The following is a 21,048-nucleotide window of genomic DNA, read 5'->3' as shown; positions in this document are numbered from 1 at the left end:
TGGTGGAGCCATTTTCGGCAAATTTTCACCGAGTCCAACTGCGCCAGGGTTTTTTGCTTTTCAGCTCTATAAACCTACGTAAATATAGGACGGTATGGATTCATTTATTTCCAGGCAAATCTAGGTTAGTGGTAGATGTAGGGTGTTCAATAAACAGGCCAACTGTTTGGTTCAGACCAAGTTTTTTTTTCGAAGTTTTATTTTTTATCAAATAGAAGATTCTGTGCCAACACATATTTTGGGGCTAAAATAGTTGCTACTAATTTTGTTTTCCATTATTTTTACTTATGTTTAACCTTCGCAAAATCGAACCCTTGTCAGATATTATAGATTTAACCAAGATGTCTTGCTTCTAATTTAATTCGAACTGGGTCCAACGGTCTCAAAACGAGTTCCGGTGAAAGTACTATTTTATCTCGTGGGTCAAGTGAGGTCAAATTAAAATTGCGCAAGACGTGCGACAGAACGACCTTTATCTCCATAAGGGCGTACTTTTGTCCTGTTGACATGAAACACAATAGAACATAAGTCTACTATACTATTTTGACAATAATCTAAGCCTTCTCTTTGAAAACATTACATAATTTTAAACCTGAACATACCAATGCAGTTTCTAGGTCCAGCCGAAAACGGAATGTAAGCATACGGATTTCTTCCAATGGAATTTTCGGGTGAAAATCTCTCAGGGTCAAAAACTTCAGGATTGGGGTAAACCTTGGAGTCTCTGTGCAGTGAATACGTGTTGAAAAAAATTGCAGTTCCTTCGGGTATCGTGTACTTGCCTAAAATATTGAAAGAAAACCATAAACAAATCAACAGTTAAGAAAACGCAATGCTTCTAGGGCCTATGTCCAATGCTCGAAGTAGTGTCGTCTTTCAAAAACAGACTTTCCATATTCCAATTGATTGAAGAACCGTTTATTTAGAGCAGAAACAACCTTTGCCAAAAAAATTATGTTAATCTTACCAATTTTTATATTTTCATCGGCTACTCTGGCAAAGCCCGGAACTGCAGGATACAGGCGTTGGCATTCCTAAATTTATTAATTCAAAGTCAGGGTATAATTATGGTAAAGATGACTAAAGAATAGCGTACCTTTAAGACAATGTCCATGTATTTAAGATCACGCATTTGATCCATGGTGACGTCACTACCACCGTCTCCATAAACATCGATGACTTCATTATACACCTTTTCTTGAACATCGGGATGTAACCCAAGAAGGTATAATATCCAGGTTAAACTGGTAGCTGTTGTATCGTGGCCCTAATCCAGTTAAATTAAATTAATTAAAATAAACCTTAGTCCTAAATTATTAAAACCTGCAATTCTCTTACACCGAACATGAAAGTATTGACTTCATCAACAATATCCTTTTCGGTGAATTCAGGGTCCTCTTGATGCTTTTCAAGCAAAAGATCCAAGAAGGCTCGACGCTTCTTCGTCTGAATCATCGTGTCCGTTTCTGTGTTACCATTTAATGGTAAAGACCCATTCGACAAATTCTTCAATAAATCTTTCTTTTCTCTGATAACCTGTTAATATTTCAGTTTTGTGCTTTATATTACCAGTTATTTACAGATTGTGGTACTTGGGAATGCTCGTTTTGCCCAGATCTTATCTTAATTCCAAATGATGGAACAAAGTAAATTTGACCAAACGAGACCAAACGAGTCATTTTGATACTTTTTTTGGACAACCTGATGTTCGAAATTCAATCATACCTTGAGAGTTAAATCATTTATTATTTTCAAAGATTTCTTAAATCGTTTGCCATGTTTCGAGAGGGCAAATATGAAGTTGTTCCATAACCAGATTGTGTTGTCGCGATACGATACTGTAAAAGTGATGCTACAAATTTCATGATACGTTATTTTAGCTGTAAATTTTATAAGATGTAAGCAATGACTTTGTCCAGCCTAATTGACTGATTGATTGATAATCAACGCTAGCCCAAACCGTTTTAAAATAAAGGCACTCATTTGCCGCCATCTTTTAAAATGGCGGCCCAAAAAGTAATAAAATGCCCCTTTGATACTTGTACCAGAAATAAGATGAGACTAGCATTGGTAGTAGATCCTGGCACTAGTGAACAAAGGTTTTTATGCCGCTTCCATCGCGCCTACACTAGAAAGAAAAAAATTGGTCGAGTTCCAAAAAAATTCCTAACCCCATCCCCTCCACCTAAAGCCGCGAAACACGGACGCGGGTGCTTGAATCTAGTTTGGCCGTCTACCACCGCGAGCGTCTCACGTTTTGGAAGGAAAATTCAGAAACCAGAGGGCCAACCGTTGGTGTTTTATCAAGAATATTTACTTTCGACAAGTGACTCAGTACTTCTAGTCTCATATTACTTCTGTTTGTACTTAAATGATTAAAAATAGCCCAAAATTTTCGCCTACTTCACTAGTTCGCAAGTGTTTCTACAAATACAACTTACTCATGGACAGCTTTAGCGTATTCCGCGTCCGTATTGTCTTGGCAATTCAAATGAAACCCCATCGCTGTCTCTAATTACGACGTGAAGCGTTAGGTTCAATATTGAAAGAACGTTAAAACAGGAACTGTACCACATATGATATCCAGTGTGCAATTAGTTAATATGGGTACAACGTCAATCCAATCATCCTTCAGATTAGATCGAATCTTTTTGACTAAATTTGCAGAATGTACATTCATAACCGGAAGAAAATCTTGCAAAATTCGGAAGTGAAATGTGGGCGTGAGAACCTTCCTTCTGGATCGCCATTTCTCTCCAGTTCTGAAATTTTATTATATTTCATTATTTAAATTATTTTTTATTGATTCCTCGACTAGTAATACTACCATAAGTTTATAAGATATGTTCCATTTGTAGTGCTAGTTGGAGAACGTCACCAGAATTGACTACACTCGGTTGCATTGCAGGACTTCCATCTAATCTTATTTAGTCTGTACTAAGCCTTTGACAGCGCCTCACCAGGCCTCCCTCGCTTTACCTCGAATCTATGACCTACCTCACTCACTTCATGACAAGCTCCAGTTTGTAACCAGTGACAAACTTATGGAACATATCTTATGAACTAAACGATACTACCTCATCAGCAATCCACTTCCCAACCATGGTTCAAGAAAATCATAAAAATAGCTTTTGTTAATATTCACGTTACTGGATAAAAGAGGCTAGACAAAACGCAATAAAAAAATTCAGCACGTCAACTAAATAAATATTTCAAGAAAAATCATTAACCTCTATTGATTCAGCTCCGTATACAAGAACTACCGGCTGCCACATAAACCATATACGAATCAAAGATTCTCGAGGGTACAGTGCGCATGCGCCGTTTCGTAATTCCATAAAAACTAAAAAAGAATCGTCTTTCTTAAATTTTTTAACGAGATAAAAACATAAGTCATACATTTTATGGACCGTGCCATTAATTCTAGAAGAGAAGCAAGCACAACAGGGGAAGGGGAGATCAAGAAGTGATATCTAGTTTATTAGGGTGAAGGCATAAATTCGCCACATTTCTAGCTTTATCTCCAGTCCAAACGTAGGTCCGGAGTTAATCCCCGCCTCTAAATTATAACCAGTATCTCATTGGTTCTTGAAAACTCACGTCAGCGCGACGCGAATGACGAAAATGACAGTCATATTTTCCGACTGAGGAGAGGCGAAATAGCCCGGCCTCCTTTTACGTCCCCCTTGTATTTTGAAAGGGGGATTGAGACTATGGCGCGCGAATACTTAGGCATCTTCTCGCTAATAAACTTGATATCACTTCTTGGGGAGATCAAGAAGCATGCCTCGCTAGAGGCAGGGATAGTTGCCTAGACTCCGGCTTGTAATGAAGTCGAGCTCCGTCTACCGTTGTCTTGTGGTGTAAGGGGAAATAACCTGTTTTTTAGTTAGTTTCTCTGCGAGTAATTGATATCACTTCTTGGGGAGATCAAGAAGCATGCCTCGCTAGAGGCAGGGATAGTTGCCTAGACTCCGGCTTGTAATGAAGTCGAGCTCCGTCTACCGTTGTCTTGTGGTGTAAGGGGAAATAACCTGTTTTTTAGTTAGTTTCTCTGCGAGTAATTGATGGAATATTCTATAGCAAGGTCTTGGGACTGAATCATTTAATAGCAAGATTTTTTAAGGGTTTTGAAACCGCAAGATCTTTCTGTCTACACTAAATAATCTTTGGATCCACCCCTATGAAGAATTTGCAAGACGCCCTTTTTTCGATACAGCTTTCAAATTCAATTAAATAATGTTTAATTAGGGGTTATTCATTAAGTTTAATTTTATGGGTCTATAGTCTGTCAAACGAAAGAAGAGCCCTGAGAAATTTGTCCAAATTGGTGTCGCCACCATCGACCCTATAGTACTTTATCAACTTGTTTTGCTTTGTCAATAGTCGTCTGTAATATAGTCTGCTATAAACAGATAGGCTTAATCGCAATAGAACCAATACATTTTGCAATATATATTTAATATGTTTATGTTTCATGGTTTTTTACGATCATCGAGTATTAAAGAATATAAAAGAAAATTAACGACAAGACACCAGTTTTATCATTGTTGAACTAGCGTTGCATCATATTTTAATGACATGAGTTAAAGTACTTGTCCATAAGTAGTTCAGCATCAAAGCGTCTTCAGTCCACGTCTTCATCAAAGTCTTCACTGTCTTCTTGCATATTAATTTTAAGAGGTTCAATTGTGGTTTCGATGATGGGATCTTTTTACCAATACTCATGCATTATATTCTCGACGTGCTCTATTGCCTTACGCCAATTCTCTGGTGTCACACGTTAAATGGCCCTCAATGTTGCACCTTTGACCGTCGAGAGTTTGAAACCAGAATTCTGCTTCGCTACGTCGTTCTTCACTTAAGTTGTGCCCATATTAGTTCAATCGGGTTAAACTTGCAATGGTACGGTGGAATCCTCACTACCGTGTGACCTCTACTTTTAGCAACCTCGTCAATTTCGTACTTCAGGGTTCTGGACTTGTGACGCTTTTTATTTCATAAAGTTCACGTCGATAATATAATGCATGAGTCTTGGGAAAAAGATTCCATCATCGAAACCACAATTGAACCTCTTAAAATTAATATGCAAGAAGAAAGCGAAGACTCTGATAAAGACGTGGACTGAAGACGCTTTGATGCTGAACTACTTAGACTTATGGACAAGTACTTTAACTTATGTCATTAAAATATATTGCAATGCTAGTTCAACAAAGATAAAACTGGTGTCTTGTCGTTAATTTTGTTTTATATTCTTTAATACTCGATGATCGTAAAAAACCATGAAACATAAACATATTAAATATATATTGCAAAATGTATTGGTTCTATTGCGATTAAGCCTATCTGTTTATAGCAAACTATATTACAGACGACTATTGACAAAGCAAAACAAGTTGATAAAGTACTATGGGGTCGATGGTGGCGACACCAATTTGGACAAATTTCTCAGGGCTCTTCTTTCGTTTGACAGACTATAGAATACGATGTTCTTAACTGGCATAATGGTTAGGGGTTCACTTCCGCCCCAACCTCGAGGAGGAACTAAACAACCAAACCTCATCTATCTGAACAACCTTAATTACCCAAATGTCGCTGATAACAACAATGCAGTTTGTCAATAAAATTTGGAAACTAAAGTATTAAAAGAAACAAACATATCACTTTCTGAAATATACAGTATGATTCCGATAAGTTTGCCCAGAAGTAAGATGAGACTAGAAGTAAAGAGCTCTATGATTGGTAGTAGATCCTGGCACTAGTGAACAAATTTGAGGATTTTATGCCGCTTCCATCGCGCCTACACTAGAGAGAAAAAAATTGGTCGAGTTCCAAAAACATTTCCTACCCCCTTCCCCTCATCCTAAAGCCGCGGAACACGGACGCAGGTGCTTGAATCTAGTTCGGCCGTCTACCGCCGCCCACGAGCGTCTCACGTTTTGGAGGGGAAATTCAGAATCCGCTACCAGAGGGCCAACCGTTGGTGTGTTATGAAGAATATCCACTTTTGCCAAGTGAAGAATTTGGTTAGCTCAGTACTTCTAGTCTCATCTTACTTCTGGTTTGCCCTAAATTGAGGGGAATGTTCTTTGGGCGATTTTGAGTCGATAAAGTTCTATGACATCTTGCCGTCCGGACCACAGTTTCCGAGTTATAACTTGAGAGTATTACTAGTTATGACACCTTAATTAAATTAGCAATCAATATATTTAAGTTTCTTAATTAAATTTAAGGGGTCATCCATAAAATACTCTTAACAATCTTAACTTGAAAACAGTAGCCCTGACGGCCAAATGTCCTAGAACATTCTCGACTCAAAATCATCCCTTAATTTATGGCCGACTTATCAGAAACACCCTGTAAGTAAATACTGACCTGTAGGGCCGTTGACCTTGGCGGACAGTGAGGCATTACACCAACCCAGTTCAATTAAATTTCCAAAAAGCGGAAAAGGTTTTGGTCCAGGTAATTTATTAAAGACAGAAACGAATTTTCGACGTTTGTAAATTCGCGTTACATAATACAACCCTACGAGTCCAGTTAAAGTCCAGATAAATGTCCATGTATATTTTTCAACAACTTTAGACTCCGACGTCAGCATTTTCAAGCAATCGTTGAAAAGAACTCACTAGGTTCAACTGTAGTTTTTTAACTTCGGTGCTCGTAATGCGTTAACTAAGAACTTAAAATATCTTAACAATATCAGTTGATTCTTATTGAAAGGGAAGGTTACCGTTTTCTGAATAAGGTGCGTATAAAAGAGAGGAAGTTTTTTCTTCTTTTAAATAACGAAGTCACCTTCCCTTTATAACGGAGATAAAGTTAAGAGCTTAGCCTATTAAATATCTATCAGCTGTGTAAATGTATAATTTGATATTGTGTATCTTTTATTTACACCGGCGCGACGTAATGAAAAATCCCCTTTCCAAGGAGTGTAATGTTACAGCTACTAAACATCCATTGATGGTTGAAAATAATGTTCCATAAGTTTGTCACTGGATAATGGTTATTGAGAGCTTGTCATAGTAGTTGAAACGTCATAGATTCTCGTAAAGTGACGCAGTCAAAGGCTTAGTTCAGACAAGAAGTGATATCTAGTTTATTAGGGAGAAGGTATAAATTCGCCACACTTACAGCTTTATCTCCAGATCAAACGTAGGTCCGGAGTTAATCCCCGCCTCTAAATTATAACCAGCATCTCATTGGTTCTTGAAAACTCACGTCAGCGCGAAGCGAATGACGAAAATTACGTATTTTCCGACTGAGGAAAGGCGAAATAGCCCGGCCTCCTTTTACGTCCCCCCTTGTATTTTGAAAGGGGGACTGGGACTATGGCGCGCGAATACTAAGGCATCTATACCTTCTCCCTAATAAACTAGATATCACTTCTTGGTTCAGACTAAATATTACCTAGATGGACTGCAAAATTAAATTGGTGTAGTCAATTCTCGAGTCGTTCTCGACCTAGCTCTCAGTAAGGCTCTCTCTATATATAATATAGTGTCATACGTCTGGAACACGACACTGCAACTTACCTTTTGAAAAGGGTGTATTTCAGTAAAATATTGTGATAATAATTAGTTCTGTCCATTACTATTTTTGTTCTTACTAGTCGCACAGCCTCTTTAGACCATAAGGGAGGCGTTAATTACTAACAAAAATATAGTAAGTTTGATGGACGGTCTGGAAAACAACGGTCTTTAGTAGTTCTTCCTCCTTGTCAAATAAATTTGATTTGTTGCTCCAATTTCTCAATTCAGTAATCTCCTAGAATACTTGGGAAGCTCGATAGCACAACTGCTCATTCAAGGACTAACAGGAAATTTCTTTGCTTATACCAAGAATTAATTTACTATAAGAATGCCTAAGTCACTAGATTTCACGCTTCTTCTCTTACGCCGGTGTTAGTGGACAAGTAAGCCCCACCCCTTTCATGTCCGTCATTGCTCTGCGCTTTCCTATTGGATCCCTTGGGGATAGGTCATACAGACGCGATTGACGTATTCCGAATAGAGAAAAAAAACCTCGAGCAAAGTAAACAGAAAAGGAGGCTGCCAACGGTGCTGAAACGGTTAGGGAATGGTTTTTAATTGCCATTAACAAGTTAGTTAAAGGTTTTGAACCTAACTTAATAGATTTTGAATACGTGTCTCTACGTGAAAATCGTTCGTTCTATATATGTTTCTAAAATCGAATCAAGTGTACTATACTTATGATTTCGTGAGTTCCAAAAACCAAACCAAGGCTTAACGAAAAGGTAAAAGTGATAGATGGTGGAAAACATAGAGTAAGATAAAATTTAAGTCCCGCCTTGGTTTCCAGCCTCCTCCCACCCATGAGGGAAGATTGTCGACTATCACGCGCACACCGGACGCCTTTTTAGGCCTTCTTATAGTAAATTCCTTCTTGCTTATACTTTAAGTGGTATCAAAGGCAAATAGAAGTGTGCCGTAAGGAGAGCGTAGACAACGTGTGATTCACGTTGTTTCTGCATAAACGAAAAAATATTTTCTATTCGGCCAGCTGTATATATTTTAGAAAAACTGGTGTATGGATACTGTCAAGAATATATGATGTCAAACCAAAATATATTTACCGTGTTTCATAATCTCCAAGAAGTAAAATGATTGGGGGGGGGGGTAAAAAACAATTTTCAAAAGTAGGGTGCTGATTGGTCGACGAGAATGCGAGACTTTCCGTAGAAAACATCATCGTCCAGTGACTCACCTTCTGACATTTCAAATTGCTTTTGATATAACCGATAGCAATTGCATGTATTTTTTTAGAATAAACTTTTGAAACTTAATTCTTCTTTTTAAATTAAAATCTAACGTTTCGTTAAGTCAGTGGAATTATTTTTGTATAAGTACACAACATCTTTTGCATATAAATGAAAAAAAATAAAATGATTTAACGGTTACGTCTTGCTTCGAATTTAATTCGAACGGGACCCAACGGTCTCAACACGATTTCCGGTGAAAGAATTATTTTGTCACGAGGGTCAAGTGAGGTCCATTTAAAATTGCGCAACATGTGTGACAGTACGACCTTTATCTCCAAAATGGCGTACTTTTGTCCTGTAGACATGAAAAAAAAAATAGGGTGTATGTGTGAATTAAGCCTTGGCTTTGAACAAAATACTCATATTAAACATACCAATGCAGTTTCTAGGTCCTGCCGAAAATGGGATGTAGGCATACGGGTTTCTTCCATTACAATTTTCAGGTGAAAACCTCTCAGGGTCAAATATTTCCGGATTAGGGTAAACTTTTGAGTCTCTATTCAGAGAGTATATGTCAATGAAAATGGCTGTTCCTTTAGGTAATGTTAATTTGTCTATTGAAATTATAAAATTTAATTAACCATAAAGATTGAGCAAATTAGTTATCTTTAAGCCCAGCAAACAGAAGTCTTGACCAAGAAGTATTACTTATAAAAAAAAACATAAAATTTAAAAAATTAAAAGTGACAACTAACCTATTTCGATATTTTCTTCGGCCAATCTGCCAAATCCTGGAATTGGAGGGTATAAGCGTTGGCATTCCTAAATTTAAAATGGAATTCAGAAAAATAACGGCTACAGATAACTGAATATTATAGCGTACTTTCAAAACCATGTCCATGTACTTAAGCTCACGAATTTCATCCATCGTGACGTCACTATCACCGTCTCCATAAACATTGATGACTTCATTATAAACTTTTTCTTGTACCTCGGGGTGTAACCCAAGAAGGTATAGCATCCAGGTCAAAGCAATAGCCGTTGTATCATGACCCTAATTGCATTAATTTAAATTTTAATTATGACTAACATTTTAAAAGTCTGTATTATATTCTTACTCCGAACATGAAAGTATTGACTTCATCAATAATATCCTTTTCGGTAAATTCAGGGTCCTCTTGATGCTTTTCAAGCAAAAGATCCAAGAAGGCTCGTCGCTTCTTCGTCTGAATCATTGTGTCAATTTCCGTGGTATCATTCAATGGTAAAGACCCTTTCGACAATTTCTTTTCTTTGATAACCTGTTATTATTTTAGATAATATTTTTATTTTTATATTTTCAATAATTAGTAGTGAATCATACCTTGAACGTTAAGTCATTCATTGTTTTTAAACATTCCTTAAAGCGTTTGCCTTGTTTTGTAAGGGAAAATAAGAAATTGTTCCATAACCAAAATTTTGAGCCTCGATACGTTACTGCAAAGGCAAGGCTAAAACATTCATAAAATAACCTAAATTCGTATGTTTTTGTGTACACATATTACCAAGAAGTGATTTATATAAGAAGGCATAAGTCACGCTATTTTACGCTTCACTGTACAAATAAGCCCCACACCATTCATGTCCGTCAATGTTCTGCGCTTTCCTATTGGATCCCAAAGGGATAGGTCATACAGACGCGAATGACGTATTCCGACTAGAGAAAAAACAAACCTTGAGCAAAGGAAACCAAAAATGGAGGCTGCCCGCAGTGCTGAAACGGTAAGACATTTGTTTTTAATTGCCATTAAGAAGTTAGTTAAAAGTTTTGAACCTATCTTGATATATGTGTCTATACGCGAAAATCGTTCGTTCTATAATTATTTCTAAATCGAATCAAGTGTACTATACTTGATTTCGTGATTCCGAAAACCAAACCAAGGCTTAACGAAAAGGTATAAGATAGATGGTGGAAAACATAGAGTAAGACGGAACATTAAGTCTCGCCTCCGTTTCCACCCTCTCCCACCCAAGAAGAGGGATTCTCGACTATCACGCGGAACCCGGACGCCTTTATGCCTTCTTATATAAATCACTTCTTGATATTACATACAAATGAACAGCTTTAGCGTATTCAGTGTTTGCATTGTTTTGGAAATTTAAACGAACTCCCATCGCAGTTTCTAAATTACGACGTGAAGTATCTTTTCAATTAAGTGACATATTTTATCAGATCAATATCCTGAACTTTACCACTTATGATATCCAGTGTACAATTAGTTAATACGGGTACAACGTCAATCCATTCGTCTTTCAAAGTGGATCGAATCTTTTTCACTAAATTGGCAGAGTGAACATTCATAACCGGAAGAAAATCTTGCAAAATTCCGAAATTAAATGTTGGCGTTAGAAATTTCCTCCTGGTTCGCCATTTTTCTCCAGATCTGAAATTTTATAGGAGTTTCTTTATTTCAATTTCAAGTACTTCTCCAATTAATAATACTACCGCATCAACAAGCCGTCTCCCAACCATGGTTTAATGAGATCATAAAATTTACTTCTGTTAATGCACACGTTACTTGTTATTATATGCTAGCAATAAAAAATAAACAAAAAGATATAGTAAATAATATACAATAAAAAATATAAAATAAAAAATATATCATAAAAAATTTATTTAAAATAAATAAAAAATATATTTAAAATAAATAAAAAATATATATAAAATAAATAAAAAATATATATAAAATAAATAAAAAATATATTTAAAATAAATAAAAAATATGTATAAAATAAATAAAAAAATATGTATAAAATAAATAAAAAATATATATATAATAAATAAACAATATATATAAAATAAATAAAAATATATAAAAAATAAATAAAAAATATAAATAAAATAAATAAAAAATATATTTAAAATTAATAAAAAATTTGTATAAAATGTATAAAATAAATAAAAAATATATAAAAAATAAAAATATATAATAGTATAGTTAACTAATAAAAAAAATACATAAAAAATAAACAATTGTTACAAAAATATAAATTTACCTCTACTGCTTCAACTCGAAATAAAAACACTACTGGCTCCCAGAAAAACCATAAGCGGACTAAAGAATCTTGTGGGTACAATGCGCATAAGCCATTTCGTATTTCCATAAATACTATAAACAATTGCATGGAATATTAATTTTTTAAAGGAAAAACAAACAGATGTTGTCTATGGCAAATGTTATAAAAATGACTAACACTACATCAGGGATAGAATGGTTAGTATTTTCTTCAGTCCGATATAGAGCCCCTCCTCCAACACGTAACGAAGAGTTTAAATTATCTTATTGGCTCACTTAAACTACGTTTTGATGACGTTGCTGACGGGGACGGCGTAAAATACGTAATTCCATTTTCCCTCTGTCGCTATGACCAGCCTTTTCTTTCATACCCCTCCGTTCCGTGGAAAGGGGTCCGGGACTTTGACGCGCGCCCTTATTACTCTGTTCTCCATTCCTACTTCTAAAATTAAATCTATCCCTGACTACATCTAAATAAAATCCTTTAGATTCATGTGTACCATTTAATGCTCAATAAACATGGTATTATTTGATTGCATGATGGTCCTAACGACAGTAACCTTGCCTATTTTACAAGCAATTTTATTTTAATTTAGCACTATAGTACTATTTTAATCTCCGTGTAAATTACTTGGTCAAGCTAGATATAACTTCTTGACTTGGTTTTGGACTACATTCATATTGGGTTACAAGTATTAGCTACCCATAAAGTATTAAATATTGACAAACCTGTTTGACTGTTGATCTTGGCGGACAATGAGGCATTATTCCAACCCATTTCAATTACATTTCCAAGCAAGGGAATGCCTTTAGGTCCAGGTAATTTATTAAAGACAGTAACAAATTTTCGAACCTTGTAAATGATGGATACACAATAAAACCCTAAGAGTCCAGTTAGAATCACGATCAAAATCCATGCATATTTTTCTACAACATCACAATCTGCAGTGGACATTTTCAAAACAATTGATGCACCGAACTTAATGAGTCAAATTATAGTTGAATGAATATCTTAATCAGTGATTGATGGTTTGAAAACTTGGAAGTTATGATAATTCCAATTTTCAATTTAATGAAGTCGTTGTTCTAGAAGCAGTTTCGTCGAGTTGCCTAGCTATTAATGTAACACTTTAGTACTGATGTTTTCATATCGGAGTGTTCATGGACTATATAAACCGGAAGCATTTGATTAACCTCATTTTTTGCCAGATGTATCGTATCCGATCGTTCTAATAAAGGATTTCCTAAACATGTTCGTTATGAACTAGATTCGAAATACTCAAATCTAACGAATACGGAAATGAATAATTACTAATGCAAATATTACAATTAATTGCAGTACTATTTTACACGTAATCAATGTACTAAACATTAATTAATAAGTGAAGAAAATTTGTAAAATTAAAAAAAATTAACAATACCTCATAACTTAAGCTCATAAGATATATTCCATAAGTTGGTCACTGGTCACTGAGAGCTTGTCATGAAGAGACGTATAGACAAGAGTAAAGTGACGTCTGGTGACTTAGTGCGAACTAAATAGCAAGATGGAAGCCCTGCAAAACCGCGTGTAGTCAATTCTTACCTTAAAAATTATAATAAAAAAACTCTTGATGTTGATAGACGCATAGCCTAATCAGATGTTCTTTTGTTTGATAGAGTAGGTCACAGTAGCTCATGACTTCTATTTCTGGGAAGGCGAAGCTTCTCTATGAGAAATATGTCACCAAGAGTCGACCATCAAGAAATTATGCCTTCTTCAGCAAATATTCTTTTGCCAAAGACATATTTAGATTGGGGAGCATCATGTATGCTTTTGATAATAGCACATATGTTAGTAAAAACACAATTTGAAATTTAGTTCCTAAATATATTTCATTACATGAAAACATCGTTTTCTATTTTATATTTTAATATCTAACGTTTCGTTAAGACAGTGGAATTCTACTTAGTTTAAAAGTTAAAGATACTGGAATGTTAGGTGCTTTGGATAAGTCATTTAGTAAATATGAATAGAACGTACACTAAAAAAACAGGGTAGTATACACAATATAATAAAGTACATCAAGGTAATTAACATCATGGATTAACTGCTACGTCTTGGTTCGAATTTAATACGGACGGGACCCAACGGCCTCAGTACGACTTCCGGTGATAGTAATATTTTATCTCGTGGGTCAAGAGAGGTCAATTTAAAATTGCGCAACACGTGCGACAAAACAACCTTTATCTCCATGAGGGCGTACTTTTGTCCTGTTGACATGAAAACACAAGGGTGATTTCACAGTTATCTAAGCCTTGGCTTTAAGCAAAAGTCTATAAAAAAACCCCTTCGGGGGGGAAAGTATGAAAGCGGCTAGACTATCAATGTTAAATACTGCGGCCAACAAGGTTCTTCTGCTGACTATATAATATAGTGGGACTTGAAAACTTGTACCTTAATCGTTAGTCTGTATTTTTATGAACCGGAAGGTTACTATTTTTTTTTGGCGCAATTCGGGAGGATAATAAAATGGCGACGATGATGAATGCTCAAACTCAGTGTGATTTTACGGTAAAAGATACCGCTAATAAATTAGTTCAAACGGTGTTGAAATTAGAAAAAAAAAGAGAAAAGAAGTCACGGATGCATCGCCATTCGCCAATGACTTGAAAGATTTGGAGTTACCGGAAAAAAAGCGTAAAGTGGAAGAACTCGCAGACGTAAGTTAAGCCTTTGCTGTTATCAAAATACAAGTGACACAAACATAGTCAAGGGACTCAAGGCAGGTAGATATTTAATTTAATTAAATGAAAGTTTTTCTGTTTATCAGTTCCAAAGTTACTCAAAAACACTGGATTATTGAACTCTAGAAGAATTTTCTTTATAACGTCAGCTTTATTAAAACTACTATATTCCATACTGACTGCAAAGGGCCAACTCACTCAGTAACTATCCATACTATAGTAGCAGACGACAGTCGAATAACACACTCCGGAAATGTAATTCGGTCTTTTGGGACTATTTTCGTAGTAGTGAAAAGTTTGTATAAGTCCGCTGAGGCTCACCACAAAACTCTGTTGCCCCGCGATTATACCTGGCTTTCAAACTTTCCCCCCGAAGGGGGGTTTTTATAGACTTTTGCTTTAAGTGATTCTAAACCTGAACATACCAATGCAATTTCTAGGTCCAGCCGAAAACGGAACGTAAGCGTACGGGTGTCTTCCTTTGGAATTCTCGGGTGAAAATCTCTCAGGGTCAAAAACTTCCGGATTGGGAAAAACTTTGGGATCTCTATGTAGCGAGTACGAGTTGACGAAAATGGCAGTACCTTTAGGCAACGTTCGTTTGCCTATCGAAATTCAAATAACAATAACGGATTGCCGTTACTGATAAGGTGCTTTTTGAGTTCTCGAAGCCAATAGACCATTTTGGAAATTACATACAGAAAAACCAGCACAAAGGGGCGAGGTGGTCAGAAGGGGTATTCTACCTCGCGCCTTGAAGTAACACTTGAGGGAACCCGAGTTCACTACACGGGGAAGGCTAGCCAACTCGCATTACCTCTAGCCATGCTTCTTGGCACCCCTGTGTGTTGGTGTTTCTGTATGTATTTCGAAAATTCGAAAATGAGCCAATATGAAGTAGTTTGCACATTTATCGCCGTTGGAAACTACTTAGCACTTGTTTTCAACAATAATTTTGGTGAGCCTGTCACGTGACCGGTTTGGTCAAATTCAACACCCAAATTAGCAGGGCAAATTTTTTTCTTCACGATGAGTACTTTCAAATACCCATTTACTCTTTTTAAAACAGTTCATTTTCAGATAAGCTATCATGTAGAATTATATAGACTAACCAATTTGGATATCTTCTTCGGCCACTCTGGCAAAGCCTGGAACTGCAGGATACAGGCGTTGGCATTCCTAAATTTAAAAATAAATTAAAGATAATTTGATATCGAAAAAAAATAGGGTAAAGATGAAATACTTTTAAGACTATGTCCATGTATTTGAGATCACGCATTTGATCCATCGTCACGTCACAGTCATTGTCCCCATAAACATCGATGACTTCATTATACACCTTTTCTTGAACTTCGGGATGCAACCCAAGAAGATACAGCATCCAGGTTAAACTGGTAGCTGTTGTATCATGGCCCTAATTTGAATTATATTAGGCCCTAATTTAGCTAAATTAAATTAAAATGGACATCTGGTCTAAATTATTAAAATATAGTGTTCTTACACCGAACATAAAGGTATTGACTTCATCAATAATATCCTTTTCGGTAAACTCAGAGTCTTCTTGATGCTTTTCAAGCAAAAGATCCAAGAACGCAATTCGCTTCTTGCCCTGAATCATCGTGTCCGTTTCCGTGTTACCATTTAATGGCGAAGAGCCTTTAGACGATGTCTTCAATAAATTCTTCTTTTCTTTGATAACCTGTTAAGATTTATAACACTTTTATCTAATATTTACAATATTGAAAATACAATCATACCTTCAACGTTAAACCGTTTATGGTTTCTAAACATTCTTTGAAGCGTTTGCCTTGCTTTGTAAGGGAAAATACGAAATTGTTCCATAACCACACTTTGGTCCCGCGATAAGATATTGCAAAAGTAATGCTAAACATTTCATGAAATTGCCGTTAATTCTAGAGCTTTTGCATTAATTTGAAGTTAATGAAGAAATCATCACATACTCATGGACAGCCTTAGCGTATTCCGCGTCCGTATTGTCTTGACAATTCAAACGAAAGCCCATTGCTGTCTCTAAATTACGAAGTGAAATTATCATTTTAAATAATGTCGAAAGTACTCAATAGGTTAAAAATTCTGTACTTTACCACTTATTATATCAAGTGTGCAATTAGTTAATATGGGTACAACGTCAATCCAATCATCCTTCAGATTGGATCGAATCTTTTTGACTAAATTTGCAGAATGAACATTCATAACCGGAAGAAAATCTTGCAAAATTCGGAAGTGAAAGGTGGGCGTGAGAACCTTCCTTCTGGTCCGCCATTTTTCTCCAGTTCTGGAATTTCATAATATTTTATTCATAATTTATTTCTTCATTTAATTATACCAGGGATAGATTTAATTTTAGAAATAGGATTGGAGAACGGTTAGTATTTACTTCAGTCCGACTCATAGCCCAGTATAGAGCCCCTCCCTCCAACACGTAACGAAAAGTTTAAATTATCTCATTGGCTCACTTAAACTACGTTTTGATGACGTTACCGACGGGAACTGCGAAAAATACCTAATTCCTTTTACCTCTGTGGCTATGACCCACCTCTTCTTTCATACCCCCCTCCGTCCCGTGGAAGGGGGTCCGGGACTTTGACACGCGCCCAGATTACTCTGTTCTCCATTCCTACTTCTAAAATTAAATCTATCCCTCCTTATACTACCTCAACAGCAAGCCCTTTCCCAACCACGGTTCAAGAAGATCATAAAAGTTGCTTTTGTTAATAGACACATTACTTGTTAGAATGGGCTGAACGAAAACAATTAAATTAGAATTTGGTGGCATACTAAAATTAACTATACGATTACCTCTACAGAATCGGCTCTGAATAATAGCACTACTGGCTCCCAAGCAAACCATAAACGAACTAAAGATTCTTTATTGTGTAATTCGCAAGAACCGTTTCGTAAATCCATAAATACTGAAAATTTATTAGGAATTTTTATCTCCGTTCCACAATTTTAGCTAACGCGCAGGCGCGAGTGACGTCGTTTACTACCGCCAGCAGAGAGAATTTAAAAATTCTCTCTGCCGCCAGCTTCCGCTTCCATCGTCTGCTGCCCCACTCACTCTGTTCAACCAACAATCAACGTCTGTTGGGAGGAAACCGAGGCTTAATAAAAATGCCAAATTGTTTATGTAACGGTTGTAGGAATGATTCAAGGTATTCGCTTAAAAATATATGAAAGGAATATCCTTCCACGCGTTTCCAAAGCCAAAAACCCAGATAGAAAAATGTAAAAGATGGATATTAGCTTGTGGAAGACCGATTTCCACTAGCTTCTATTCACTTTCAATAAATTTCAAGCTTTGTTTTTGGTTTGGGAAATGGTTTGAAAACGATATTTACCATGTCGGGTCTTGTTAAATACTTAGAGTTACTTGAACAATTAAAAAACAACACTTCTTATAGTTAACCATGGCAGAAATTCAAACACGACCTTCCCCTTCTAGTTTAAAGCCGGTTTTTAAATTTGACGCATGCGCGCGGACACCGCGATGAGTCCCCGAGTCAGCGCCAGAGAGACGATTTTAGCCACGAAGCGAATGAACGCGCCTATTCACTTTAACACTCCCTCTCAAGTCTCTCCTCCCTGCTATAACTATAAAGATTGTTTTCGATTTTTGTGGGTTTTATGGGTTTCATTCGGTTTTAATGGGGTTTATTGGGTTTTATGGGTTTTATTTTGTTTTTATGGCTTTTATTGGGTTTTTATGGGTTTTAAAGGGTTTTATTGGGTTTTTATGGGTTTTATTAGGTTTCAAAGGGTTTTAATGGGTTTTATTTGGTTTTTATGCGTTTTATTTGGTTTTTATGGGTTTTATTGGGTTTTTATGGGTTTTATTGAGTTTTTATGGGTTTTATTGAGTTTTTATGGGTTTTATTGGGTTTTTATGGGTTTTATTGAGTTTTTATGGGTTTTATTGAGTTTTTATGGGTTTTATTGGGTTTTCTAATTTAACAGTTGCGTGATAATATCAATAATTGCTATTCAAAAAACACTGATTAATAAAAATAAAATTTTAAAATGTCTCATAAAAATAATAAATATTATTAAAGAGTACTTTTGAAGTTGAAACAATTAGTATCGTTAAAAGGATATTATTTTATTATTTAAATTTATCATAATTAAATATTTTAAGAAATTGTTTGAACTTGGAACAATAAGTATCTTTAAAAAGATATTATTTTACCATTTCAATTTATCAAAATTGAAAATATTAATGGCTTTTATTGCGGATAAAATCCAATAAAAACCTTCCCCTATGTCTTACTAATATCAAGAAGTGATATCTGTTTTATTAGGAAGAAGGTACATAAGTCATACATTTTATAGACCATTCCATTAATTCTAGAAGAGAAGCAAGCACAACAGGGGCAGGGGAGATCAAGAAGTGATATCTAGTTTATTAGGGTGAAGGTATAAATTTTCCACATTTCCAGCTTTATCTCCAGTCCAAACGTAGGTCCGGAGTTAATCCCCGCCTCTAAATTACAACCAGCATCTCATTGGTTCTTGAAAACTCACGTCGGCGCGACGCGAATGACAAAAATGACGTATTTTCCGACTGAGGAGAGGCGAAATGGCTCGGCCTCCTTTTTCGTCCCCCCCCCCCTTGTATTTTGCAAGAGGGACTGGGAATATGGCGCGCGAATTCTTAATCATCTTATACCTTCTCCCTAATAAACTAGATATCACTTCTTGCTAATATCAACTATGAAGTTTGGACAAAATTAGTATCGAATCTTAAGTGTGCATAAAGAACATGTTCACAAAAAAACAAACTAGTTTATCAAATACACGTAAGATAAAATTAAAAAAAATATTCACTAACCTGTTGGTCCGTTGATTTTGGCCGAAAGTGAAGCATTACACCAACCCAGTTCAATTATATTCCCAAAGACGGGATACGGTTTTGGACCAGGTAACTTATCAAAGGCCCAAACGAATTTTCGACGCTTGTAAATACGAGTTACAAAATACAACCCTACTAGTCCACTTAAAGTCCATATCAAAATCCAACTATATTTTTCAACTATATTACAATCCGTCGTGGACATATTGAACAATGAGTCCAACTGCGCCATGGTTTTTGATCTTCAATGCTGGAAACCGTAGACCAAACTGAACTTTTGAATAGTCTTAACGATACCAGTTTATCCTAGTTTAAAGGGAAGGCTGCACACAAAGCTATTTGCTTTCTAATAAAATCAATGAGATTGGAAGTAATAGCTTTTATTTTGTTATATAAGGAAGTGGCCTTCCCTTTGTAATTGAGATAAAGTTAAGCGTTTGACTTCAATGGCAGATGTGTAAACGTATAATTTGATAATGCGTGTATATTATTTACACAGATAAACTATAAGCAACAGTTTTTCCAAGGAGACAAATTTTTAATAAAACTTGAGAAACTGAAAGACAATGATTTCTTATTTAATTTATTAGTCATTTCTGAAACATTCAAATCATTACTCGAAAACAGTGGCACGGACATCAAAATTTCATAGAAGTTGTGGGCCGGGCTTCAGAACTATCTGTATCACCTTATAATTCTGATTATTTGAAAATAAAAGGTTTACCGTGAATCCGTGATAACTTTCGAATCGCGAAGGCAACTTTCTAATAAAACGTCTTTAGTCGTTGTTTATCCTTGTAAAATAAATTCAGTTTGATGCTCCTATATTTTTCAACAGAACTCTAATCTCAACCGGTACTCTTGGGCGATACGTTTTAACTTTCAATCAACAAAGCTCGACTACTCAAGGTCTTACTAGATATGTCAGGCGATACATTCAAGTTTCAAATATACAGTATAATGGTTTATAAATATTATTCGGTAGATTATTAAAGCCAGTAAAGAAAAAGAAGTTGATTATGAAGCGTATCTAGAAAGATTGCGTATTTTTGGTAATAGAAACCGGTTTTGTCATCAGCTAGCTGCCCGTCACTGTAAAGTTATTTTGATTTTTACATAAAGTGTGTATTGCATTTTATTATGAAATCTTGCTAGATTAGAAGAAGATTATTGCTAGAATGCTTAAAAAATGGGAGTACGGTATAATATTGGCATATACGCATTTCTGTAATATTTATTAATAGCGTAAGTTCATAAGATATGTTCCATAAGTTTGTCACTGATTACTGAGAGCTTGTCAAGAAGTGTAAGTGACGTGGGTGAAACGTCATAGATTCTCGTAAAGCGACGCCTGCGGTGAGGCGCTATAAACGTTCTAGTACAGTTTCAATGGGAAGATGGACTGCAAAACGCGTGTATTCAATTCTCTCGTCGTTCTCAAAGTACCTCTCCGGAAGTCTCTAGTATTACGAAGTATAGTTAGTGTAATACTTATGGAACATATCTTATAAACTTATGTCATGCTCGGTAAGTCAGCTTAGAGAAATGTTAAAACTGCTCTGGAAATTATTATTTAGGAGCAATTTGTTTTTCAAATTTCAAATTCAACGGAATTATGCCTATTTAGGGGTTAATCATAAAGTTAGAATTGGACTTCTTAAACCTACTCTTAA

General features: G+C 35.8%; 3 protein-coding genes across 3 annotated transcripts; all 3 read right to left on the bottom strand.

The window, feature by feature from the left end:
• Positions 1-305: 305 nt before the first annotated feature.
• LOC149616011 (cytochrome P450 4C1-like) lies at positions 306-6,665 on the bottom strand. The gene is made up of 11 exons (XM_089856118.1): positions 6,376-6,665; positions 3,231-3,343; positions 3,078-3,163; positions 2,572-2,762; positions 2,442-2,511; positions 1,581-1,701; positions 1,339-1,536; positions 1,097-1,267; positions 968-1,034; positions 603-782; positions 306-499 (listed from the first exon to the last, which is right to left on the bottom strand). Exons 1-11 carry the CDS (start codon positions 6,599-6,601, stop codon positions 333-335), a joined length of 1,590 nt encoding a protein of 529 aa, XP_089712244.1. The 5' UTR covers positions 6,602-6,665; the 3' UTR covers positions 306-332.
• Positions 6,666-8,850: 2,185 nt separating this feature from the next.
• Positions 8,851-11,311, bottom strand: LOC149616010 (cytochrome P450 4C1-like). The gene is made up of 9 exons (XM_089856117.1): positions 11,208-11,311; positions 10,955-11,145; positions 10,815-10,884; positions 10,086-10,212; positions 9,841-10,023; positions 9,576-9,776; positions 9,478-9,544; positions 9,157-9,336; positions 8,851-9,077 (listed from the first exon to the last, which is right to left on the bottom strand). Exons 1-9 carry the CDS (start codon positions 11,210-11,212, stop codon positions 8,911-8,913), a joined length of 1,191 nt encoding a protein of 396 aa, XP_089712243.1. The 5' UTR covers positions 11,213-11,311; the 3' UTR covers positions 8,851-8,910.
• A 2,301-nt stretch (positions 11,312-13,612) lies between these two features.
• On the bottom strand, positions 13,613-19,663 carry LOC149616009 (cytochrome P450 4C1-like). Its single transcript, XM_089856028.1, has 11 exons — positions 19,355-19,663; positions 17,326-17,438; positions 17,181-17,266; positions 16,611-16,801; positions 16,467-16,536; positions 16,263-16,389; positions 16,007-16,204; positions 15,749-15,919; positions 15,618-15,684; positions 14,931-15,110; positions 13,613-14,031 (listed from the first exon to the last, which is right to left on the bottom strand). The coding sequence occupies exons 1-11, from the start codon at positions 19,605-19,607 to the stop codon at positions 13,865-13,867; spliced, it is 1,623 nt and encodes a 540-aa protein (XP_089712154.1). The 5' UTR covers positions 19,608-19,663; the 3' UTR covers positions 13,613-13,864.
• Positions 19,664-21,048: the final 1,385 nt, after the last annotated feature.

Source organism: Phalangium opilio, unplaced genomic scaffold, assembly GCF_054372755.1.
Source record: "Phalangium opilio isolate 3A_F unplaced genomic scaffold, DU_Popi_V2 ptg000217l_1, whole genome shotgun sequence".
Taxonomy (NCBI): domain Eukaryota; kingdom Metazoa; phylum Arthropoda; class Arachnida; order Opiliones; family Phalangiidae; genus Phalangium; species Phalangium opilio.
This window is presented reverse-complemented; position numbering and strand designations above follow the sequence as displayed.

Bases quoted from the DNA above. Each gene is read 5' to 3' on its own strand.
- LOC149616009 (XM_089856028.1), bottom strand. From the start codon at position 19,607: ATGGCGCAGTTGGACTCATTGTTCAATATGTCCACGACGGATTGTAAT. The intron at 16,802-17,180 runs GTAGTATAAGGA...ATGAAATTCCAG, and splicing joins GGAAAGGGCTTGCTGTTGAG to AACTGGAGAAAAATGGCGGA. The intron at 14,032-14,930 runs GTATGTTCAGGT...TCATGTCAACAG, and splicing joins TGGACCTAGAAATTGCATTG to GACAAAAGTACGCCCTCATG.
- LOC149616010 (XM_089856117.1), bottom strand. The intron at 10,024-10,085 runs GTATGATTCACT...AAATAATAACAG, and splicing joins TGAATGACTTAACGTTCAAG to GTTATCAAAGAAAAGAAATT. The intron at 9,545-9,575 runs GTTATTTTTCTG...TTTTAAATTTAG, and splicing joins ATATTCAGTTATCTGTAGCC to GAATGCCAACGCTTATACCC.
- LOC149616011 (XM_089856118.1), bottom strand. From the start codon at position 6,601: ATGCTGACGTCGGAGTCTAAAGTTGTTGAAAAATATACATGGACATTT. The intron at 2,763-3,077 runs GTAGTATCGTTT...ATAAAATTTCAG, and splicing joins GGAAGTGGATTGCTGATGAG to AACTGGAGAGAAATGGCGAT. The intron at 2,512-2,571 runs GTACAGTTCCTG...CGTCGTAATTAG, and splicing joins CACACTGGATATCATATGTG to AGACAGCGATGGGGTTTCAT.